The following is a 10868-nucleotide window of genomic DNA, read 5'->3' on the forward strand; positions in this document are numbered from 1 at the left end:
CTAAGACTAACTGGAATTAACTAAAAATCAAAAGACAACACAAATGGTATTTAAAAAAAACCTGTTTACAGCTGGATGTGGTAGTGCATACTGTAATCCCAGCTCTTGGGAGGCAGGGGGATTGCCATGAGTTCAAGGCTAGCTTGGGCTACCAAGCTTCTGCCAAAAAACCAAAAAAAAAAAAAAAAAAACCAAAAAGCCCCAAAGAACAAAATAAGTCATCGATCCCCGGTACCAAAAACAAAGAACAAAACAAAATAAAACAAAAAGACAAACTCTCCATGTGAATACTCTCACTTCTTCAGTCAAAAGACAGACTGGCAGAATGGATCAAGAACAAAATCTAGGGCCGGGGATTTAGCTCAGTGGCACCATGCCTGCCTTACAAGTGCAAAATCCTGTGTTCAATCCCTGCTATACAAAAAAAGAAGAAAATCTAACAGCATACTATATACAACAAACACACTTAACCCAAAAAGAAACTCATAGATTAAAAGTCAAAGGGTGGAAAATAATATCCCATGCAATAGCTTCCTACTCTACATTCAGACAAAGTGAACTTCAAGCCAAAATTGATCAAAACATAAAAAGAAAGTCACTACATATTGGTTGGGAACAATCCAACAGGAAGATATAACAATTATTAACATATATGCACCAAACAATGGCATACCTAACTTCATAAAACAAGTACTACTGTACATAAAAGACCAGGTAAACATAAACACAATTATAGTCAGGGACTTCAATTCCCCAGTATCAGACAGATCAACTAGACAAAAATACCAAGAAAAAATATGAATTTCAGCCGGGGATGGTGGTGCTTGTCTGAAGTCCCAGCATTCAGGAGGCCAAGCAGAAGGACTGCCATGAGTATGAGGCCAGCCTGGGCTACACAGTGAGTTTAGGGCCAGCCTGAAGTACAGAGCAAGATCTTGTCTCAAAGAACAAAAAAGGCATCCTAAAACCGTTAAACAAATGGACTTAATAGATATCTAGAGTATTCCACCACCAATGACAGAATAATCTTCTCAGTAACTTTCTCCAAAATAGACCACATACTAGCCAATAAAGTAAGTTTAAGTAAATGCAAATTAATTGAAATTATACCATGCATATTATCAGATTATAGCACAATGAAACTAAAAATCAACAAAAGAAAACAGAGTTTATGCACATGCATGGAAACCAAACAATATACTTTTAAACTAACAAAGGGTTACAGAATGAAATACTACCAAAACTGAACCTAAAAGATTTAAAAACCCTGAATACTTCAATCACAGGCTATGAAACTGAAGCAGTAATAGAAAACCCACCACTTTTGAGAAAAGCCTAGATCTAGGTGGATTCGCTACTGAATTCTACAGAAACGTCAGGGAAGATCTAACACCAATACTCCTGAAGCTCTTTGATGAAATGAAAAGGGAAGGAGTATTCCTAAAGTCTTCCTGGAAGCTGTTATTACCCTGATTCCAAAACCAGACAAGGATTCAGCCAGAAATGAAAACTAGAGATCAATCTCCTTAATGAGCACAGATACAGAAATCCTCACTAAGATACTGGCAAACAGAGGGCAAGGAATCATCAAAAAGATGACACAGCATGAAGCAACCAAAGAGGCTTCACCCCAGGGATGCAGTGGGGAGCGGGGTCAACATACACGGATCAATAAACGCAGTGTATCACAAACAAGCAGGACAAAGATCACACGATCATCTCGAGGCGCAGAAAAAGCCTCTGACAAAATCCAATGTTCTTTCATGATAAATAGGCACAGAAGGACCTTATCGCAACGTGATAAAAACCATTTATAAGAAATCTACTGCCAAAAATCATATTAAATGGAGAAAAACTGAAAGCTTTCTCACTAAAATCAGGAACAAGACAAAGTTGTCCACTATTACCTCTCCTGTTCAATGTAGTGCTTCAAACATCAGAAAGAGCAATCAGACATGAAAAAAAAGGGATATGTATAGGAAAATAAGCCAAATTATCATTATTTATAGATGACATGATCCACTAGAAGACCCGCAAATCCACCAACTGTAAGAATTAATAACTAACTTCATGGGCCAGGGATGCAGCTCAGTGACAAAGCACCTGACTGGCAATCCTGAGGCCCTGACTTTGATTCCTAATACTAAAAGAAAACAACAACCACCACAAACAACAACAACAACAACACCTCATTATTGTAGCGGGACACAAAATCAACACACAAGCCTGGGCTTTACAGCAAGTTCAAGGCTAGCCTGGAATACACAGCAAGATGCATCTCAAAAAAACCAAAAATATGGCCAGGGATTTAGCTTAGTTGTGCTGCACCTACCTCACAAGTGCAAGGTCCTGAGTTCAATACCCAGTATCGCAAAACAAATAAAACAAACAAACATACCAAAAAACAGGATAAACACAAAAATCAGTAGTGTTCCTGTAAATGAACCCACTAATAATGAACCCACTGAGAAAGAAATTAGAAAAAAATAGCATTCACAATAGCACAAGAAAAAATAAATACTTCAGAATTAACCTAAGGAAATGAAAGACAACTGCAATCAGTATGCTGAAAAAGGAAATTGAAGTGGGCCTCATAAAATGGAAAGATACCCTGTTCCTAGATAAGCAAAACCAATATAGCAAAAACAAAAACAAAAAACGACAACCCATATTTCCAAAACATATACAGATTTAATGGAATCCCAATCAAAATTCTAGTAACAGGGCTGGGGATTTAGCTCAGTGGTGCTGCTTCCTGCCTTGCAAGGTCCTGAGTTCAATCCCTGGCACCAAAAAAAAAAAAAAAAAATCTAATAGCATTCTTCATAACTGGAGAAACCCTAAAATTCATATGGGACCAGAAGAGACCCTGAATACCAAAAGCGATCCTGGGCAACAAGAGCAAAGCAGGAGACATCACACTCCTGGAATTTAAATTATACTACAAAGCTACAGTGATAAAAACAGCACAAAAACAGACTTGATGATCAGTGCAACAGAGTAGAGGATGCAGAAACAACCTCAAGTGCATCCAACTATTTGACCTTTGACAAATAGACCAGAAGCAACACTGGAGGGAAGACAGCCTCTTTAATAAATAGTGTGGGGAAACTGGCTACGCACGTGCCTAAGGTTGAATCTAGACCCACATTTCTCAACATGTAATGAACTAAAATAAAAATGGAACAAAGAACAAAATATTAAAACAAACACATAACCTGCTGGAAGATTAAAAACTCTTGAAGTTACAGGTGTAGGTAAGGACTTTCTGAACAGAACCTCAGTTGCACAGGAACTCTATCAAGAATCAACAAATTTGGCTGGGGATTTAGCTCAGTGGTTCTGCCGCCTGCCTTGCAAGCACAAGGACCCGAGTTCCATCCCTGGTACCAAAAAAAAAAGAAAGAAAGAATCAACAAATTTGCTGGGCGTGGTGGCGCACACCTGTGGCGCACACCTGTAATCCCAGCACTCAGGAGGCTGAGGCAGGAAGATCACTGTGAGTTTGAGACCAGCCTGGGCTACACAGTGAGTTCCAGGTCAGTCTCAACTACATAGTCAGACCCTGTCTCAAAAAACAAAACAAAACAACAAAAAAAACCCAACAAAGTTCAATCCCTGGTACCAAAAAAAGAATCAACAAATGGAAACATATCAAATTAAAAATCTGCACAGCACAAGTTAGACAACCAAAGAGCCGGGAATTTAACTCAGTGGTTCTGCTGCCTGGTCCTGAGTTCGATCCCCAGTACCAAAAAAGAAAAAAAAAGAAATAACTAACTGGGTGAAGAGACAACCTACACAATAGGAAAAATAACTTTTTGCCAAGTGTTAGGAATAAAGGAGGAAAAGGAACAAAGGTATGAGCCCAACACGACAGGTTTATTTCAGAGCAAACCTGAGATGTGCTGCTCTGGCACTTTGACCAGATCGGTGCTCTCATGCAGGGCCATGAAGGGGACGTGGCTCAGTGAAAGGGGTTAGGCCACTGGCAAGGAAAAGGCTTGACAATATGGGGGTCCCGAGGATAAGGCTTGGGAAAGCACAGAGTGTAATAGTTGCTATCAGTGGTAGAACCAAGCCAGCCTGGGATGGCAGACTCGTCCTTCAAGGGGTCCTCAGACATAAGACTAATATCTAGGATACATGAAGAACTGAAAAAAAAGAGTCCCCCCCATAAGTCCCTATCACAAAATGGGCAAGTGAAATGAATAGATGCTTCACAGAAGAGGTACAGATGGTGAACAGATACATGAAGAAATGCCCAACATCTCCGGCCATTAGAGAAATGTAAATTAAAAACAACACTGAGATTCTGTCATACCCCAGAAAGAATGGCACCATCAAGAAATCAAAGGAGAGGCTGTAGGGGAAAAGGAACCATCTCATCATTGGTGGAAATGTAAACTAATACAACCACTACAGAAATCAGCATGGAGAATCAGCTAAAGACTAAACATAGAAATTCCAAAACTGGGCGTGGTGGCGCACCACTGTAATCCCAGTACATGGGAGGCTGAGGCAGGAGGATCGCTGTGAGTTCAAGACCAGCCTGGGCTACATAGTGAGTTCCAGGTCAGTCTCAACTACATAGTGAGACCTTGTCTCAAAAAACCAAACAAAAACAAAAAACAAACACCCCCCCGTCAAAAAAGAGAAATTCCATTTGACAAGCTACTTCTCTTCTGGGAATCTTCCCAAAAGAGTTAAAGACATCATATTACAGTGATACACACATCTCCACATTTATCGCAGCACCATTCATAGCAGTTAAATCTGTCCAGCAGCAGATGAATAGCTAAGGAAAATGTAGTATTTATACACAACAGAGTGCTGCCCTGCCATAAACAAGGATGAACTTGAGTCACCTGTAGGGAATGGGTGCATCCTTAGGCCACAAGTGGTATGCAGACACACAGCTCAACTATATCACCCAAGTTCTTTTATATGAGAAACCCAAAGTAGAAGCAATTTACAGAGCAAAATAAAGGACAATAGGAAACAGGGAGATAAATCTTTCATAACTGGGACGGGGATCTAGAGATGGAAGGGGTTAGGGAGGCAGGGGAGGGGAAGTGAAAAGAATTAAGAGGAGTTCTACACATGAACCAATGCCCACAAGGGATGCAATCACTATGTGCTCATAAAGCAAGCCCATGTGGAGTTAAGAGTCACGTCCAGCTCTAGTTAAATGTTTCTCCCTTCTGGGTTGCAGCAGAGTGATGTTCTGGAGGCACCTGGGAAGATACTGCATTCTACCAGGGGAAAGTATACGGTTTTTCAAAGCCAAAAGGATTGAAAAAGTTCAAAGCTGGGTATGGTGACCCATTCCTACAATCCCAGCACTCAGTATAATGAGGCAGGAGGATTGCCACAAGTTAGAGGTCACAGCTTGCCCGGCCTGGAGTCCAAGGCCATGAGCTCAAGACCAGCCACAAGACTGTCTCAAAAAAAAACAAAAAACAAAAAAAAACAAAACTGATTTAGAAAGACCAAGCAAGGCTGTGTGTGGTGGCACATGCATATAATCCCAGCACTCAGGAGGCTGAGGCAGGAGGATCGCCATAAATCTGAAGCCAGCCTGGGCTACATAGTGAGTTAAAGGCCAGCTTGAGCTATATAGCAAGACCCTGTCTCAAAAGAGAAAGAAAGAGGAAAAGAAAGAAGGAAAGAAAGAAAAGAAGCCAACCAGCCAGCCCAAGCAATGTTTCCTGCTCTTTCTGGAGGACTGCTGACTGGCTGGGCTGGGCTGTGCCTGGCTCCTTTCTCCAGTCTGATGCCTCTCCGACACTTCTAACCTTTCTGCCCTGGGGTTTTTCTCAGATTTTTCTTTTTGGGGGGCAGTAGTGGCAAATGAACACAGGGCCTTTGCACTGAGCTACAATCTTCCTTTTTTTTTTCCCCCCAAAGCCTCACGATATATTACAGACTGGTCTTGAACTCATTATGTGCTCCAGATTGGCACTGAACTGGTGATTCTCCTGCCTCCGCCTCCAGCATGCAGGGATTACAGGCCTGCGCCACGTGCCTGACTTCTTACATTTTATATTCATTTATATGACCTTACTGTGCCCGCCCGGGAAACTACTGTGTTCTCAACTTCCTTCCCAACCCCAGTCCCGGAGAAGCCTGAGCCGCCTTTCTTCCTCTCTCCACGATTCAGAATTCTCTCCTGACCTCTCCTCTTCTCTAACCTTCTGAGAACCTTGAGTGGCAGGCTTTTTCTCCCTGGTTGAGAAACTGAGATGCGCTCACATTGTCGGTTGGAGCTGGTAGTGACACGCGTAAACAGCAGGGGGCGCCCGGGCATAAGAAGAGGCTGATCCAGGTTTCTGGGAAGCGCTCAGGATTTTCACGGCCTTCTACGGCATAAAGTTGAAAGCAAGCTAGGGGTGGCTCCCTGCGGCGAGCTAGTCTCACCCTTGAGTCTCCTCTTTTTTCCTGACCACCATGAACTGAACTCTGTGCAGCTGCCGAATGTGGGCCGCGCCCATAGGCCAGGTTCTCTCAGATGGCCAGACCCAGCGATCTATTTTCTTTCTACGGCTCTGACTTGGACCCACAGCCTCAGAGGCCAGTGTCCATCCCTGCACAACCCTCGCTGCTTTGGGGAGGGGTCCTTGCACAGAGCCAGTTATGCCCTTTCTTCCACGGCCATGGTTAGTGGCTTCGTGGCCCCCGGCACCGCCCACACAGCCTGGCTCTTCCTCTGACCCCCTTGCCTTCCTCCCGCCAGCTTCAGGATCGCCCTGTCATTCTGGCCTCAGGAAGAGGCGAGGAAGCCGGAAAACCTCTGCCGACCGCACTGGTCCCATCCTGCATCCACCCTGTTACCTGGGCCTGTCCATGCAGAGGCTACAAAATACAAACAACGCTGGTCTCTGTCCTCAAGGAACTTGTGTGTAAAGAGGGAAACAAGTAAATGGAAAATCACAGTATCAAAGAGGATGGGCCGAGGACTAGAAAGAAAGGAAGACAGGGCCAGTGCAGTCAAGCACCCCAGTAATTCCAGCCAACGGAAGCTAACACAGCCTAGCTGAGATGGGAGCATCACAAATTTGAGCCCAGCCCGCCCATGTCATTTAGCAAGCCCTTGTCTTAAAATAAAAAAATAAAAAGGGTTGGAGATATAGGTCAGTGTGAAGAACCTGGGTTTAATCTCCAGTACAAACAAAATGAAATAAAAAGCAGGCCTAAGGATGTAACTCAGTACAAGGCTTTGGGTTCAATCCCCAAGAATGCAGAGAGGCAGAGATAGAAAATTACAGCTGTATTCCCAGCACTCTGGGAGGCTGAGACAGAAGGATCACAAGTTTGAGCCCAGCCTAGGTAATTTAGTAAGACCCTGTCTCAAAATAAGAAAAAAAGAGCTGAGGATGTAGCCAGTGTAGATACCCTGGGTGAAGCCTCAGCACCAAAGATAATAACCCCTGGGAAGCAAGTTTAGATTCAGGAAAACAAAAATAGAGCCGGTATAACAGTTTCTATAAGGGGTGGCCTGGGGCCAGGCTGAAGGCCAGATCTGTTGTCCTTTGTCTACTTTCTTGCAGGTCACAGGATTGGGTGGGCTCTGACTCTGACCCTTGCGGTCTGAGGTCCCCAGGGAGCTAGCAATGCCCACCCTGGGTTAGAGGGCAGCAGCGAGGGTGAGGCTCACATGGAGGCACTGCTTACCAATGCACCCAATGCTAAGGGAAGACCTGACCCAACTTCCTGTGCACCCAGGGGCCCGCCCATTGGAGTAATTTCTTCTGCAGGTACAGGGGAGGCCTGAGCCCAATCTTAGGTTGAGAAAAGCAGCCACAACGCAGTAGGATGGTGAACAGGAAGACACTTCCTGGTTTTGGCCACCTTCAGCCTCCACCGAGGAGAAGACATAATGGGTCCATAACAAGTCAAGACAAGGGGCCAGAGTGGAAGCGAAGGGATGGTTATGTCCCTTGCCTAGGGCTTCCAGGAGGAGCAGTGGCTTGGAAGCCAATAACCTGGCTTCAGGCATTAGCTGGCAGCCTTGCTCAAGGGCCAGGTCAAAGGCAACCCTGGGCCATCACCCCAAGATTCCCACAAGGTGAAGGAGCTGTCCCAGTCTTGGCGATGCCGACCCTGGTATCCCCACAAGGCTGATGAGTCATACCAACCAAGGCATGGGCAAGACTGAGGGGTTGCCTGTTTCCTGAGAGGCTCAATAACTGTCGCTAGTCCTACTGGAGCCTGAGTCCACTTTTAAGTCTCAGCCTCATGACTGAGCAGAATCCAAGTTCTAGGTCCAGCTGAGGACAACGCTGAATGTCAATGCTTGCCCCAGCCTTGGACAAGGGGAAGCCAGGGCCCAGGATGACACTGAATAGCAGCATCCGGGGTCCCACCCTATGCCGGAACCGGGCAGAGGGGCCACTCAACTAGAAGTAGTCCCAGGGCCAAGGCCCCCTCAGAGGTGGCCCTGCTGGCTAATCAGGACAAGCAAGAACCTGCATTGCAACACCGACTGCTTGGCTTAGGCAGTCGGTAGGAATGCAGGGTCCTCCACACTCTGCTCCTAGCTGCTCTCGTTACAAAGCTAAGAGGGTTCTGAAGTTAGCTCGCCTGTCTGGCAAATCTTCCTTGAAACTAGGGGCTGCTCTAGGAACCCTGGAGGACAGGCACCAGCTCAGGGCCCATCACAGTTCTTACCTGGGGACAGCAAGGCCGACCAGCATGTATCAGATGTTCATAAATGTTAATTTTACGATTAGAAGTGGCTGTTTTAACCAAAAGATCCAGATTCAACCACCAACTCTAAACTTCACAGCCCGCTGAGACTCTCAACTGTTCAATACCACAAAAGTGGTGTGCATATATTTGACATTTATATATATTTCAAAAATTGTTCCAGGAGAAGGGTAGTGCACACACAGGTCCCACTCTGACCCCATCCAACTCCTAGGCACCCTTCCCCGATCACCAGGTCCTACAAAGGACTTCTCAAGTCCATCACACAGGCCCTGTCTGGATGGTGCCAGCCTCCAGGCCTGGCTGGTCTGACGCCTGCAGGGTAGACACAGGGCCCCGAGGTGGGGTGGGGGGTGGCGTGCCTGGGTCCCACAGGCTGTCCTCATACCGGCTGAGGGTGGGGCCTGAAAGCCGTCCTCGAGCCCCAGTCTGCTTCAGTAGGGTTCTGAGCAAGCCCACTGTGAGAGGCGGCTCTGCCCCAGGCTCAGGGAATGGGGTGAGCGGTCCCCCCTCATCTGGGAGGTGTGTCCTCAGGAGAAGCAGGAGCTCTTCAGGAGCCAGGTCTGGTGGGCACAGGCGACAGAGAAGGGGGAGGTGAGCATCGAGCTGGCGGTGCCGGGCAAACTCCACCAGTAGCAGTTTGAAGATCTCACTTTGAAGCAGGGGACTGGAGGGCCCCACGGCCAAGCCAGCCTCCAGAGCCCGCTCCCACTGTTCCTTCTGTACCAGCTGCCCCACAGCTTGCAGCACAGCCTTGGGCCGCCTGCTACCCAAAAGCAGTTCAATCTCTAGTGCCTCGGGCCTGGTCCCTTCCTCACCTAGCACAGCCAGAGCTCTTCGGTACAGGGGTGGCCCTGGGCCTCCAGCCCCCCAGCCTGGCCCACCCTGCTGCTGGGCCAGCTCCACGAAGTGGGGAAGCCACTGAGGCTCCAGCCGGCACAGGCACTGGCACAGGAGTTCAAAGGGCAACAGTATCCCATTGGGGGGCTCTTTTCCAGCTGCTGTACCTCCTAGCACCTTTTTCCACACATCAGGGGGCGCCTGGGAGCTCAGCATGCCGTTCCCATCTTGCTGCAGCTGCAGGGCATGAAGGGTGGCACCCCAGGCTGCTGAAGGAAGGGCCTGGAAAACAGTGTTGAGCTGGGCCAGCTGCTCCCCTGTCACCTCGGTGCTCAGCAGGCGTGCCACCTCCTGCTGGGCCAGCTCTGTCCAGACAGACTCCTCCTCCTCTCCAGCTACCAACTGGGCCTTGAGCTGCTCTAGGCCCCGATAATCCCGCAGCTCGGCCCTCAGCAGAGTCAACAGTGCAGACGGGGGCAGGTGGCCCTGGAGGACAGAGGCCAGGGCCTGAGGTGCCTGGAACATACTGTTGTGCCTCAGTTCCTCTGGAGTGAGCTGGGCACCCCGCAGGCTTCGCCGCTGGTAGTACCCACAGGCCTCCTCAAACACCAAGTCCGTGGCTGTAGGCAGCTCAAGGGATTGGGGCGCTTCCCAGCCCACACGAAACAGACCCAAGGCTGAAAGCAAACGAAGGCCCCCTTGGGACTCTAGATCTTCCTCGTCCTTCATGCCAAGGGCTGGGGGTTCCAGCAAATGGACAATGTCTGTACTGAGAACCTTTCGCTCCAGCAGCCGCCCGGTGCCCAAGTCCAGAAGTTCCAAGGTGGAGCCCAGCACACAGGCTAGTGTGCCCTGGAATGTTCCCAGGGCTGCAGAGCCCTCCGGACCTGCAGGGGCCTCCTGCAGGGCACCCAGGGTTCGGATGCTACCTTGGGCCTGCACTAAGCTCACGGTGCCCCTGGAGTCCAGTAACAGCAGGCCCTGGGGAGTTGGGGCCCAGGTATGGGCAGCCAATGGCTCTCTGGGGGACAGCAACCCAGGAAGGCTTCGGATTAGGGTTCGGAAGTCCCAGGTGTCCCCTTGCTTGGGGTTCAGGTTTTTACTGTAGGAGAGGCCGAGACACGGGGCAGCCACCATCACCTTGCCCTTGCTCGGGCTCCAAGTGAGCAGGATGTGGGACGCACCAGGACAGGTGGAGGCAGTGGGCACCAGGAAGACGTCCTTTTGCGAGGTCAGCAGGCGGAAGGGCGGGCAATGGTGCAGCAGGACGTGCGTGCGGCCCAGGCGGGCGCCGGCCTCGCCACCCGGCTCCAGGGTGC

General features: G+C 48.2%; 1 protein-coding gene across 1 annotated transcript; it reads right to left on the reverse strand.

The window, feature by feature from the left end:
* Positions 1-8553: 8553 nt before the first annotated feature.
* Hps6 (HPS6 biogenesis of lysosomal organelles complex 2 subunit 3) lies at positions 8554-10866 on the reverse strand (the record flags this gene model as incomplete). Its single annotated transcript, XM_010626505.3, has 1 exon — positions 8554-10866. A coding segment is annotated over one exon (1896 nt), but the record flags the coding sequence as incomplete, so codon positions are not given.
* Between the last annotated feature and the right edge of the window lie 2 nt (positions 10867-10868).

The sequence above is a fragment of the Fukomys damarensis genome, unplaced genomic scaffold (assembly GCF_012274545.1).
Source record: "Fukomys damarensis isolate Sample0158 unplaced genomic scaffold, DMR_v1.0_HiC HiC_scaffold_8, whole genome shotgun sequence".
Taxonomy (NCBI): Eukaryota; Metazoa; Chordata; class Mammalia; order Rodentia; family Bathyergidae; genus Fukomys; species Fukomys damarensis.